Raw genomic sequence first — 14,949 nt, 5'->3', positions numbered from 1 at the left:
ACATCCATTCAATTTTTAGCGTATTGTTTTGCTGTAGTTTTCAGGTCAAAAGTTAAGCAAATGACTCCAATTTTAGTTCTATCAAATTGTGACTAGTGGATAAGAAGTAGCCTAAGCTAGTTCTAATAGCTGTATGACATTTTACATGAACTCAGACTTGGTTTATCTATTATTATTACTTAGAATAGTGTTTACTTAGATGTTGTACTTTTCCTGCCCTGTAATCAAAATGGTGCCTCCAGGAAGTTAATACATGTTAGAATCACTTTTGGCAGCAATTACGCTTGTAAGTCTTTCTGGGAATGTCTCGATGCGCTTTGCAGAACTAGATTGTAAGATTTAAAAAATTCTTCAAGCTCTGTCAAATTGGTTGTTGATAATTACTTAACAACCATTTTCAGGTCTTGTAGATCTATGTCAACTGTAGTTCGGTCACTAAGGAACATTCCACTGTCTTCTTGGTAAGCAACTCGTGTAGATTTGGCCTTGTTTTAGGTTATTGTCCAGCTGAAAGGTGAATTGATCTCCTAGTGTATGGTGGAAAGCAGACTGAACAAGGTTTTCCTGAAGGATTTTGCCTGTGCTTAGTTCCATTCCTTTCTTTTATCCTTGGAAAAACTCCACATTCTTTAACGATTACAAGCATACCCATAACATGATGCAGCCACCACTATGCTTGAAATATGGAGAGTGGTAATATGTTTGGGGCAGATCAATACCTTGTATTTGGGACAAAAAGGGAATTACTTTGCTAAATTACTTTGCAGTATTACTTTATTGTCTTGTTGCAAACAGCATGGATGTTCTGGGATATTTTTATTCTGTACAGGCTTCTGTTTTTTCACTCTGTCAATGAGGTTAGTATTGTGGATTAACTATGTTTTTGATCGATCCTCAGTTTTCTATCAACCATTAACCTCTCTAGGGTATGTGGGATGCTAGTGTCCCATCTGGCCAACATCCAATGAGATTGCAGACGCCAAATTCAAATACAGAAATACTCATTATAAAAATTCAGAAAACAAAACATATTACATAGGTTTAAAGAATATTAATTTTTGAATCCAACCACGATGTCAGATTTAAAAAATGCTTTACGGCGAAAGCATACCTTACTATTATTTGAGAACATAGCCCAGTTGACAAATTATTACAAACAGTAACCAGCCAAGCAGAAGCTTTACAAAACTCAGAAATAGAGAATATTAATCCCTTACCTTTTGATCTTCATATGGTGGCACTCAGAAGACATTAATTTACTCAAATGTTCCTTTTGTTTGATAAAGTCTCTTTTTATCCAAAAACCTCCGTTTTTGTTTGTTTTCTTCAGTAATCCACAGGCTCAAACGCAATCAAAACAGGCAGACAATCCAAATTGTATCCGTAAAGTTCATAGAAACATGTCAAACGATGTTTATTCAATCTTCAGGTTGTTTTTAGCCTAAATGATCTATAATATTTCAACCGGACAATAACGTCATCAATATAAAAGGTAAACAAGAAATGCACTCTCTCGGGATTGCGCATGAAAAGCTCTGTGACAAGTCAGTGTCCACTCATTCAGACTGGTCTTACTCCCTCATTTATAAGAATACAAGCCTGAAACAATTTCTAAAGACTGTTGATATCAAGTGGAAGGCATAGGAATGCAAATTGAGTCCTAAGTTAATGGCATTGAATTGAAACTACAAAACCAAAACAAACAAAACTTCCTGAATAGGTTTCTCAGGTTTTTGCCTGCCAAATCAGTTCTGTTATACTCGTACACTATTTTACCAGTTTTGGAAACTTTAGTGTTTTCTATCCAAATCTACCAGTTATATGCATATATCTTCTGGGCCCGAGTAGCAGGCCGTTTAATTTGGGCACGCTTTTCATCCAAAATTCCGAATGCTGCCCCCTACCCTAGAGAAGTTAAACACTAAAAGTTTATATGCACAGTAATAATTCAATATTTAAACTGATTATGGTAGCAGGCAGAGTATTCAATAGTCATGCAAACACTTTGCCTATCATAATCTGGGTACGGTCAAAATCGAAGTAAGAATAGGCCGATTTTTAAAACACCACAATCATTTAAAATACGGTAAGCAAAAATAACGTTGCTGCATTTATCAGAGTGCCATCAGGTAGGCTGATTTCAGATGTGTCCATGTAAACAGTATTATTAGAGATCCTTCTTGCCAAGCATGCAAACATTGTAATCAAACTATTATATTAATCTGACTATCCACAGTAATCACATTGTGTAACCTTACTCAGTGTTTTTAAAGTCACCATTGGCCTCATGGTGAAATCCTTGAGCAGTTTCCTTCCTCTCCTGCAGTTAAGGTGCATGTCTTTGTAGTGACTGGGTGTATTGATACACCATCCAAAGTGTAATTAATAACTTCATGTTCAAAGGGATATTCAATGTCTGCTTCCCCCATCTACTAATGGATGCCCTTTGTGAGGCATTGGAAAACTACCATGGTCTTTGAAAGTCAGTGTTGCCCAGCAACAGCCCCAAAACATCACTGCTCTCGAGGAGATCTGCATGTGGTCCAAAATACCAGCAACAGTGTGTGAACCTTGTCAAACGTTTTCTGTAAGTGTTCACATCTGTCATTGCCAACAAAGGGTATATAACAAAGTATTGAGAATTTTGTTATTGACCAAATACTTGTTTTCCAACATAATTTGCAAATAAATTCATTAAAAATCCTACAATGTGATTTTCAAGATTTTTTTTCTTCTCATTTTGTCTGTCATAGTTGAAGTGTACCTATGATGAAAATTACAGGCCTCATCTTTTTAAGTGGGAGAACTTGCACAATTGGTGGCTGACTAAATAATTTGCCCCACTACCTACAACCCAATGTTTTAAATCTTTAAACATAATTAGGGTAAAATTTTGAACAATTTCAAAAATGTGACTACTCGTCGTCACATGGTTTTATATAGTTAACTAACTCAATTTTAATTAATCATTTAATTATTCAACACACATTGTGCGTAGGCCATTTGTCTCCCATGGCTCTATTTTTCTTCTAGGCAAGGTGCTCCTGTGTCGCATTCCTAGGTCAGGAATAATGCTCTTTGGCAGTATGCACACATGTTAGAGCCCCGATGGTCATGAGTTCTGACTCTCCTCTCTCTCTCTCTCTCGCTCTCTCTAGCGGGCGTACTCCCTCATCGTGGAGGCCTGGGACTGGGACAACTCCACCCGCAACAGTGAGTACAGAATTGCATACAGCCACTCACCCTTCCTTTCTTTGCCATTACCATGGTTACCACCGTTCAATTTTTGGAGACACTTTATTAACACTGTAGCGCTACTGTAACTGGAGGAATAGAGTTGGCGCATTTGCTAACGGTGAACTGTATTAGCTTGCTAGTTAGCCATGATGATTAACTGTGGGAAGTAAAACAATTATCTTATTTACTGTTGATTAGCCATTGCAAATATCTGCCATTTTGGAGACTGAGTTTTAATGCTAGCAAAGTGTCTCTAATGTTTGTCACGATTTTGTAACGTCTCCACTTTCCAATCGTAATAGTCCTACCTGATCAAAGGGAACATCAGAGGGTAGCTAGGTGATAAGGGTGATAAGAGGGTTAGGTGTGTTGCAATGGGTGGTTCAGATATCTGTAAATATCCTAGCTTGCCTCGACGAAAACACATGGAGTGCCATGGGCTCCACAATAAAAAAAATATTAAAAAAAAAATCTAAATTGATTTGCGTAATAAATCCTACATTGAGTTATATACTTTTTTATATATGATAATTGAACAAAGCGTTCATCCTGAGTGTGCGCAACAACACGTGTGTGTGTGTGTGTTTGTTTGCCCCACTTTTGCCACATGGGCACAAACTTTTTTTTTTTTTGATAGGATTGGGGTCATATGCCACTCGGCACTACTTCCAAGTCCCGACCACAAATCAAGTGGTTGTAGAACATTTTGGTGTCAGATACTCTGTCAACCGCCACGCACAGACTGGTCTGCTCCTACCCTGCATAACAATCTATAGGCCTATTGGTGGAAATGGCTTCAAAAAAACTTGTGTGGGTTTTAGCTCTGAGGGTCTGCCACTTGGCAGCTGTATCCTGTTTTCTCCCTGGGTCGTCCTCTGGGTGTGCTCCCATCTCCCCTTTTTACTGCTTGAGGAAATGTTGTGAGGAAGAGGCAGAACTGATGGAGGAATATAGGTTGTGAGCAGAGGTGATGGACGCTAGTGTGTCTGTGCGCATGGTTCCACGGCTGTCCTCCTGAATGTACTACTGAATGCATTCTGATTGTGTATCCTGGTGAATGCTGCAGGTACTGACTTTTTGTGTTTAGGCAGCAGCCACAGAGCTTGTATAAATCTATCATCCAATGGCTTTTCAGTGGCTCATATGTTGACGGACAACGATGAGTATGGAAGAGCATCCACACTTGTTTTTATTATGCAACTTGTTACTTTATTGATGAACTAATGTCAATTTCATCTGTTTTTCATCAGTGTCTGGCCACGGCCTGGTGCGTCATTCACATTAACCATAAGCAATCCATTACTTTGCGCCGGATGTCAATCATTTCAATGGGCGCTGTCCACAATGGAGAGGAATTCCAATGCCCCCTTGTAGTTGTAGGCTCTGTCCGTTTCGAAACGTATACTGTGCGTCTTCAGTCTGTCCAGAGTCCATCGAAGGACAGGAAGTTACCAAACCACAGATGAGTTTACGGGATAGCTTGCAACTTGTAAACAGTTACCTGTTGCTGAAAGTGAATATTGTTTTGTTAAAAATAATACACATTGGCATTTAAGCCAATTTATACTTTCTGTTGCCTCCCATTTTTTTAGATTGTGATGGTAGTGGTGGTTTTGGTTTGAGGATTATTAGGTGGAGGTTGCTAGCTACAGTAAAGCCTAGCTTTTAGAAACAAGTTGAGGAAAAAGTAACTAAACAAAACATTTTATCAACTGAAACGATATGTTTCTCCTGTCTTCAATGAAAATGCCCTATTTAACATTCTCCCAAATTAAACCTCTGACAGACTCTCCTCCAGCTTGTCTTGCTTTGTGAAACAACAATATTGCATGACGTTGACATACCGCATAATGAAATGCATCACGATGCAAACGGGGCATTGGTCCTGTCTTGAAATTAAAATAGTGTGGCTGTAAGCCATTAAGGCAGATATAAACTGACTGGGTTGGCTAGCTACTGGCTAATTAGCGCTGCGATGCTAGCCCTTTAGCCCCATGCTCATGTCACCATGCTCTAATGGCTGCAAAGTGTGTGGCATCCACATTAACTCACAGACAGAGCTGCGGCTATGATTTGATTTATTTTATTATTATAGTTTCATGCATCTTATAAGACACTTTGATATTGCAAAATGTAATAATCATATGTATGTGCAGTGCTTTCAAAGTATTTACACCCCTTGACTTTTTCCACATTTTTGTTACAGCCTCAATTAAAATTGATTTAGATTTTTTTTCACTTGCCTACACACCCCATAATGACAAAGCAAAAACATTTTTGGGGGAAATTATTGCAAATGTATTAACAATGAAAAGTTCTGAATAGTGGTTTTCAACAAGGATCTCTCTGTACTTTCCTCCATTCATCGCTACCTCGATCCTGCCACTGAAAAACATCCCCACATCATGATGCTGTTACCATGCATCACCATAGGGATGGTGCCAGGTTTCTTCCAGATGTGACACTTTGCATTCAGGGCAAAAAGTTCAATCTTGTTTTCATCAGACCAGAGAATTTTGTTTCATGGTCTGACACTCTTTAGGTGCCTTTTGGTAAACTCCAAGCGGTCTGTTGTGTCTTTTTGCTAAGGAGTGGCTTCCGTCTGGCCACTCGACCATGATTGGTGGAGTGCTGCAGAGATGGCTGTCCTTCTGGAAGGTTCTCCCATCTCCACAGAGGAACTCTGAAGCTCTGTCAGTGACCAACGTGTTCTTGCTCACTTCCCTGACCAAGACCTTTCTCCCCCAATTACACATTTTGGCCGGGCAGCCAGCTCTAGGTAGAGTCTTGGTAGTTCCAAACGTCTTCCGTTTTAAGAATGGAGGCCACTGTGTTCTTGGACCTTGAATGCTGAAGACATTTTTTTGGTCCCCTTCCCCAGATCTGTGCCTCGACACAATCCTGTCTCGAAGGTCTACGGACAATTTCTTCGACCCCATGGCTTGGTTTTTGCTCTGACATGCATGCACTGTCAACTGTGGCACCTTATATAGACAGGTATGTGCCTTTTCAAATCATGTCCAGTCAATTGAATTTACCACAGGTGGACTCCAAGTTGTAGAAACCTCAAGGATGATCACTGGAAACCTTATCTCAATTTCGAGTTTAATAGCAAAAGTTCTTATGTAAATAAGGTATTCCGTTTTTTAAATGTGCAAGAATTTCTACAAACCAGTTTTTGCTTTGTCATTATGGTGGAGTTGTGTGTAGATTGATGAGGGAAATATGTTATTTTTAATTCATTTTAGAATAAAGCTGTCACATCGTCTGAACTTTCGGAATACACTAGATATCTAGGTACACATGGCCAAATCTGTGGACACCCCTTCAAATTAGTGGATTCGGCTATTTCAGCCACATCTCCATGGACAAACTTGGGAGTAGAATGTCCCGTACTGACAGAAGAATGTCTTTCAACGTGGCACCTACATAAGATGCCACCTTTCCAGCAAGTCAGTTTGTCAAATTTCTGCCCTGCCCCAGTCAACAGTAAGTGCTACTATTGTGAAGTGGAAACGTCTAGGAGCAATAACTGCTCAGCCGCAACGTGCTAGGTGACACAAGCTCACAGAACGGGACCGCTGAGTGCATGTAGTAATCGTCAGTCCTCAGTTGCAACACTCACTACTGAGTTCCAAACTGCCTCCGGAAGTAACGTTCATACAATAACTGTTCGTCAGGAGCTTCGTGAAATGCTTTCCAAGACCGAGCAGCTGCACACAAGCCTAAGATCGCAATGCCAAGCGTCGGCTGGAGTGGCATAAAGCTCGCCGCCATTGGACTCTGGAGCAGTGTAAACGCGTTCTCTGGAGTGACGCTTCACCATCTGGCAGTCTGACGGACAAATCGGTGTTTGACGGATGCCAGGAGATCGCAACCTGCCCCAATGCGTAGTGCCAACTAAAGTTTGGAGTAGTAATGGCCTGGGGTGGTTTTTCATGGTTCGGGCTAGGCCCCTTAGTTCCAGTGAAGGGAAATTGTACCGCTACAGCATACAATGACATTCCAGACGATTCTGTGCTTCCAAGTTTGTGGAAGGGCCTTTCCTATTTTCAGTATGACAATGCCGCTGTGCACAAAGTGAGATCCATAAAAAAATGGTTAGTCAAGATCGGTGTGGAAGGACTTGACTGGCCTGCACAGAGCCCTGACCTCAACCTCATCGAACACCTTTGCGATAAATTGGACCGCAGACTTCGAGCCAGTCTTAATAGCCCAACATTGCCTGACCTCACTAATGCTCTTGAGGTTGAATGGAAGCAATTCCCCTCAGCAATGTTCCAACATCTAGCGGTAAGCCTTCCCAGAAGAGTGGAGACTGTTATAGCAGCAATGGGCATTTTGTAATGAGACGTTCTATGAACGTGGTGAGGTGAATTTGTTTGACAGGTGTGGCATAACAAGAAGCTGATTAAACAGCATGATCATTACATGGGGGACAATAAAAGGCCAATTAAATGTGCAGTTTTGTCACTCGACACAATGCCACCGATGTCTCAAGTTGAGGGAGAGTGCAATTGGCATGCTGACTGCAGGAATGTCCACCAACTGTTGCCAGAGAATTTAATGTTAATTTCTCTACCAAAAGCCGCCTCGTCCGTATTGCCAAATTGCATCAACGAACACAATTGCATTTTATCAATGGTAATTTGAATGCACCGAGATGGTGAAGAGTTCTTGAGGGCCATTGTTGTGCCATCACCTCATGTTTCAGCATAATGCACGGCCCCATGTCGCAAGGATCTGTACACAATTTCTGGAAGCTGAAAATGTCTTCTTCCATGGCCTTTTACTCACCAGACATGCCACCTATTGGCATGTCTTGACTTTCAAAGGGTATGTATATATGCATGTGATGACCAGAGGCACAATAAGATTTAGCGTGTGTGTTGACTCACCAACATTATGTCCTCCAGTAGGGCCCCCGGGGACCTCAGGAAAGAGCCTGAAAGGCTGTTTGCGTTGTTTATCAAGCAGGATGTGCTGTGGACGGCTCAGTGTTTAGACACTGAACAGCGCTGCCCGGGGGCCATTGTTCTCTGTCTGGAAGCACTGGGGGTTATTTCTGTTATTGTTGCTTAATTTGTCCGATGTTGTCAGAGGAAGGTGTGTGTGTGTGCGCGTGCTCATGAGATTGGGATATGTGTTGTAAAGGAACGCAAGGGAGGCGGGGCAGCCCGGAGCATTGGGGCAGAGGAAATCGCAGGCCCCCTATTTCCACAGCGTCTGTTTGTCGTCTCTGATCCCACTGTGATAGAGTGCCTTCATTGTCGGAGTTGGCCGAGCAGAGAGATTCAATAGTTATTGTGAGCGTAGCATGCTGCGGGCTAGCACCACCCCCCCTCCCATAAACAGCAGTGCCCGTTTGGATTCAAAGAGCATACACCACTGAGGATAGCAAAGTGGTTGTTTTGCTACAGATTGAGTTGGGTACTTCAATTTCAGGTGGTCATTTGCCGACTGGACCACCATGTGAGCATCTCCCTCACACCACAGGTTTTAATCTACTATTTGTGTTGGTTGTTTCTGTATGAGCTAGTGAGATAATAATTTGGACATGGCTGAATTGGATGTGTCAGGTCTTCCCAGGTTAATCGGGGCAAGTTGTGTCTTGTGAAAGTTGGCTTCCTTTCAGTCTCATTATCACTGATCAAATTTTTGGAAGCAATAAAGTAGAATCCTATTTATCAACAGTAACAAGGAATCAATTTTATTGATGCGCAGTCCTGGTGTATTCTTGCAACCATCAATGACAATGCACTAGGTCAAGGATCACCAACTATATTAAGCTTTAGGCCAGGGGTGGGCTAACCTTTTGGTTCGAGGGCCATATTGGGGTTTTGAAATTCAATGGAGGGCTGCACAGATTTTTGGGCAGACCAATTTTGTTTGTCAAAATCAATTTGCAGGTTAGAAAAATAGTAGTTATTTGAAAATGTATAGGGCCATTAGAAATTCTACATTAGAAATTCTTTCTGTCTTGTTTTAATGTTGAGTTTCCTTGTTTTTTTACTTTAACTTCTCACGGGCGTGATTGAATGGGCTCAGATTCTGCCTGCTGGGCTAGTTTGCCACCGCTGCCTTGGGCTGGCTTGCCCATCTTCTCAGATGCCTCTGATTTTATAATGACTATAATAAAAGTAAATCAGACTGTAAATTGACAATTTAACATAATCTAACAAACTTCTAACAAACTTCAATTTTAATGAATACTAACATGTTATACCTTGATTACACTTACACCCTTGCAACTGCCATTCTCTGTTGACAATTCCATTGACCGTCAGGACCATTTGAAATGTTTTTCTTCATTACCTGAAACTTTCGTATTGATCTTCCTTTTTTTGCAGATGACGAGGAGCTGCTGATTGAGCGGAGCATCCACACAGGCATGATCAACCCTGGCGACCACTGGCAGACCATCCAGCACGATGGGCCCGTGGCGCGCCTCGAGTACCGCATCCGTCTCAAGTGTGATGAGAACTACTACGGCAGCAAGTGCAACAAGCAGTGCCGGCCACGTGACGACTACTTCGGCCACTACCGCTGCGAGCAGTCCGGCAACCGCGTGTGCCTGGAGGGCTGGATGGGCGAAGACTGCCAGACGGGTGAGTTGGCGATCTTGGCACGTTAGCATATGATCCCAATTCAGCGGCGGAGGGGACAAATTCCATCAGGTGGCAATGGTGTATGGATACTGCGCATGCTAGCAAGCTCTGAGTTCTTTAGTCCAAGTGCTATAGGTATAAACAGTGGCCTTTTTATTAAAAGCCGGTCTATGGCCTCCGCTGCTTAATAAATGTAAATGGCCCGCTCCCCTGATTTTATAGTCCATTGGTAATCCTCCTTGATCTGCGGAGTACATGCTTCCGATAGAATGTAGTCAGTTTAAAGCTGCTATATTGTAACATTTCAGTTTTTTTTTTTAATACATTCAATTCCAATTGTTTTAGTGTGTGACTGCATTAGTTTCTTTCCTGATCATGCTCTTGAAAGAAGTCATTTCAGATGCTTAAACTACTGTTATATTATTTTCGACCTCAGAGGACCTTCTATTTCGTTTACATTTTTTTTTTGTATACAATGAAGATGGCCAGCTAGGCCACTCTGACCATAAATAATGTCCATCAGGGACCTAAAGGGAGGCAAGTGCCCTGACTTTCATTATTCACAACTCAAAATTCATAACATACCAACAGCCTCTGCAGCCAAAATGTCAACATTTATATAAGCCCATTTTATTTTCTACAACAGAGACCGCAAGCTAGTGCCAGTGACTCCGAGTGAACGATGTAGATATGCTATTTAGCTATGCTTTTGAAACAAATGTGTTTTTTACTTGATTTGAATTTGCTCTGCTGCTGATATCTCTTACTGGCAAGCAGTCAAATTGAGCCGTTCTTTGTCCCTAACAGTGTGACACATCCAACTCAAAGTAGCTTCCTACCAGTATTCAAGTGTCCCAGTGGCCACTACATGAAGTCTGACGAGTGCACTCTTGGGGAGGTGGTCTTTTCTGAGATTCAAGAAATTGCCATTTTGAAGTGCAATTCATAAAATAAAGTATTTCAGAAAATTCCAAAAATCCATTTAATCTGCGAAGGCACATTTTCGTAGTAGGGCAAAAGGGCAGATGCTTGGCAGCTAGTTGAATGCTCTCTAAAGCATGTTGTCCATTTTAATTTCACCTCAAAGATTGAAATTCACTTACTACTTTATCATAGACATTATGTGGAGAAGAGATATTACTGAGATCACCTTTTTAAAGCTTGTTAGACTAGCCACCCCTGTCTATTCCCCCTCGTGCTGCAGCTGTCATGTGAAAATGGAATGCACAGAGGCTGTCTCAGGACTGGGTGTTTATCATTCTGCAGTAGGCTACACCTGTCAGTCAGCTGATGGACGCATCCTACTCCATGCTGTAGACATATCAGTAAGGTGTTAACCGACCATTCAGTGCTTCAGGGTGTGTTCATTGTCATATTTTTCTAATGGTGGTTATTTTTTTTCACTGTGCTCCTCTGTCCTGTGCAACCATTTTGCAATGCATCAGTGCAACAATGTAACTGGCGAACGTGATCACACCATCGCGTGCGCTCTCTCCTTTCAAACACCCCTATTTTACATTCAGCAAGCTGGAATCTCTCCTCGATAGGGTAGTAGTAATTATAATGCTATGAATTAAGTTTACAATAAGCGATTGTAGTCTAGTTATTCCTAGGATTCCAAGAGGAGTAGCTGAGAGGCCAGGTGCGTAGATGCGCAGAGTGAACCGTGATGACGGTGTCGCCCAGGTTAAAGTGTAAGCAACCCATCATGCATTAGCTAAATATTAGCCCTAATAGTAGTGAATACCTAATGAATTTACAGTGAAGGATATATTTTAATAAGATTATGAAATGACAACCTACGATAGATGGTTTGCTTCGCTCCAGTCCCCGCCGGCATGCAGCACAAATCTCCCCAAATTAAGGATTTTGATCATGCCCAGGCTATAACACCACAATGCAATAATGCATTTTATTTATAGATTTTTTTTAAATTTAAAACATTTGAGTAAAGAATTCTAGACTGTAAACTGCAGTGGAAATGCCATTTCAATAACTGCTAAAAGTCCTGCGTTTTAATGTTTCATTGCAAAAGAATCTGTCCTAGGCCTGATTTGGGCAACCATTTGGAGAAGTAATGGTCTCTTCTTGACAGTCTGCAATGTCCAGAAAGCCACATCAGCAGGACAGTAGGTTTTGTCAAAATATGGCCTGATGCGCTGTTTGTCGTGGATCATCATTCTCTGAAAGGGATCCAAACGATACCTCTATCGTTCTCCACTCTTTCTGTAATTATCACTGTAGTGTGAACACTCCTATTCACTTGGATTAGAATTAATAAAAAATGTTACAGTAATTGGTGTGGACTGCCTTTTTAGAATGGGCTAGCTGCAGTGTAAAAGAGGTAGCGGGGTGTTGGTGGTAGTTTGGGGAGATGGCGGGGCTCACTAAATAACCCCATTTGACCTTAGTAGCCAATGGGTTAGAGGGTGGAGAAGAGGTTTTCTTTGGGGGTCCATGTATTGCACTTTGAGTGAAAGCAAATAAACGAGCCCTTCTCCAACTGCCACCCCCCCTTCGCTTACTCTTTCTTGCTCTTTCTCGTAATACTCTGTTCTCATTCACCCCCTCTACTCCCTCTCTTTCTCTCTCACAGCGATCTGCAAGCAAGGCTGCAACCTGTTACATGGAGACTGCTCAGTCCCGGGGGAATGCAAGTAAGCTCCTTTAACATCTCCCTATCACAAATAATTTGCACTGAGCTAAGCGATACAACGTAATATTGTTTTATGACCAAGGTTTTCTGCCTACGATGTAACTTAGAAATATGATATCAATATTTGTGGTTGAGCTGAACATTAGAATGGAGTCATGAGTGCATTGAGATGGCCTGTGGCAAATTGTGTTCACGTACAACTGACTCATTCTGTTCAGGGCAACTCGGGGTATAACGCCATGTCATTTTGTAACTGTACATCAAACATACTGATCATAAACGTTGACACAGTTTTATGATATGGAAATGTGAAGTGCACATTTGGACTCGCGGGTGTTTGGCTTGCTTGCATGACATGAAAGTGGTATTTATTTTAATCCTCAGTCTCATCTTTCAAAATAGATGGAGCCCTCATAATTTACAGCTTTTCCCTCAATCTGACAATTTGCATAAGTTTCCCATTAGCGGTAAGGATCAACTCCTTCAGAATGACTGTCAGTTGAGATGTGATGCATAGACCGTGAGCTCTGATGTCATGTATAGCATGTTACTGTACAGCCACTGCACTCCAATTTAGGCGCTTATCAGTATCCGAATCTGCCATTTTCAATCCATATAAGGGTACGTGTGTGTAAAGGGCTACGGAATGGAGTGCCTGATGTATTTGTTTCCCTGTGAAGGGAGGATATTACACAATATCCTGTCAATCACCTAAACTTCCCACATTCCCCCAACCAACTCCCCCGTCTTACCGGATGGACTGACTGGCTTCCCTGCCGTCATCAGGAAGGGAGCGCTGGTACGAGCCACATTATTGCTAACAGGCCACTCAGAATGTGCCGGGGTTGAGTGAGCGGCAACCTCATTTCCTCGCTCTGTAAGGAATCCAATTGAAAGGCCTCATCGTACTCGATCCAAAGTAATTTTTGTTGAGGCACCTCTCAGCGGGCTCCGACAGTACAGATATATAAAAAAAAGACGACCTCAAGACGAGGTCTTGAGCTGCAGCGGTTTACTGTGTTGGTGGGTACACATGTTATATTGGTCGACGCAATAGACTTCCCCCGACACATTGTTGAGCCCTTACAATGCTCCTCGACAACTCATGGTATTTTGCAACCTCTGTTCTTAAATAGACTCTAGCATTAGTCAAACAGAGGCTCAAATTGGACCCAACGTGCCACCCTGAGCCTATGCACCTAACTGTGAAGCTTAATTTCAAAACGCTATATATCCAATCATGGCATGGGGATTGTTCAGTGACAGACAAGTTTCGTTTCAGAGCGACAATCATAGTCTCTTTTGAAAATGCTATAGCTGCCTCACTTGCAGAGAAAAACGTAGCACTGCAATGTTTTACACAGTCAAATGTCTTAAATTACTTTAAAGTTATGCAAATATTTGAAGTTTTTCAAAATTATTTAAAAGTATGTGTGTATATCAGTGAAAAAAGAAACGTCCCCTTTTCAGGACACTGTCTTTTCAAAGAGAATTTGTAAAAATACAAAACTTCACAGATCTTCATTGTAAAGGTTTTAAACACTGTTTCCCATACTTGTTCAATGAACCATAAACAAATAATAAACATGCACCTGTGAAACGGTCGTCGACACTAACCGCTTACAGACGGTAGGCAATTAAGGTCACAGTTATAAAAACTTAAGACACTAAAGAGGCTTTTGTACTGACTCTGAAAAACACCAAGAAAGATTACCCATGTCCCGGCTCCTCTGCATGAACGTGCCGTAGGCCTGTAAAGGCAGGTCCTCACCAGGCAACAACGTCGCCTATGGACAAACCCACCGTCGCTAGACAGGACTGGCAAAAAGTGCTCTTCACTGAGTCGTGGTTGTCTCATCCAGGGTTGGTCAGATTCACATTTATTGTCGCTGGAATGAGCATTACACCGAGGCCTTTACTCTGGAGGGTGATTGAGGTGGAGGGTCTGTCATGGGCTGGCGTGGTGTGTCACAGCATCATCGGACTGAGCTTGTCATTGCAGACAATCTCAACGCTGTGCGTTACAGGGAAGACATCCTCCCTCATATGGGCTCATCCTGACATGACCCTCAAACATGACAATGCCATACTGCTCGTTCTGTGTGTGATTTTCTGCAAGACAGGAATGTCAGTGTAGGAATGTCAGTGTCCTGCCATGGCCAGCGAAGAGCCTGAATCTCAATCCCATTGAGCACATCTGGGACCTGTTGGATCGGAGGGTGAGGGCAGGGGCCATTCCCCCAGAAATGTCTGGGAACTTGCAGGTGCCTTGGTGGAAGAGTGGGGCAGCATCTCACCACAAGAACTGGCAAATCTGGTGCAGTCCATGAGGAGATGCACTGCAGTACCTACTGATTTCTGGTTTTGACCCCCCCCCCCCTCCCCCTCTGCCTTTTTGTTCAGGGACACATTATTCCATTTCTCTTAGTCACATGTCTGTGAAACTCG

General features: G+C 42.1%; 1 protein-coding gene across 2 annotated transcripts in view; it reads left to right on the top strand.

Annotated features, from left to right (window-relative positions):
• jag2b (jagged canonical Notch ligand 2b) overlaps window positions 1-14,949 on the top strand; it is a 101,361-nt gene that overhangs the window by 31,362 nt on the left and 55,050 nt on the right. For both annotated transcript variants that reach the window (XM_064925053.1, XM_064925052.1), the window contains exons 3-5: window positions 3,159-3,213; window positions 9,588-9,845; window positions 12,442-12,502. In XM_064925053.1, coding sequence (XP_064781125.1) covers window positions 3,159-3,213; window positions 9,588-9,845; window positions 12,442-12,502 — 374 coding nt within the window. The remainder of the gene's footprint in view (window positions 1-3,158; window positions 3,214-9,587; window positions 9,846-12,441; window positions 12,503-14,949) is intronic.

The sequence above is a fragment of the Oncorhynchus masou genome, chromosome 19 (assembly GCF_036934945.1).
Source record: "Oncorhynchus masou masou isolate Uvic2021 chromosome 19, UVic_Omas_1.1, whole genome shotgun sequence".
Classification (NCBI taxonomy): Eukaryota; Metazoa; Chordata; class Actinopteri; order Salmoniformes; family Salmonidae; genus Oncorhynchus; species Oncorhynchus masou.
Note: the sequence above shows the minus strand (reverse complement) of the source record. Positions and strands in the feature narration are given on the sequence as shown.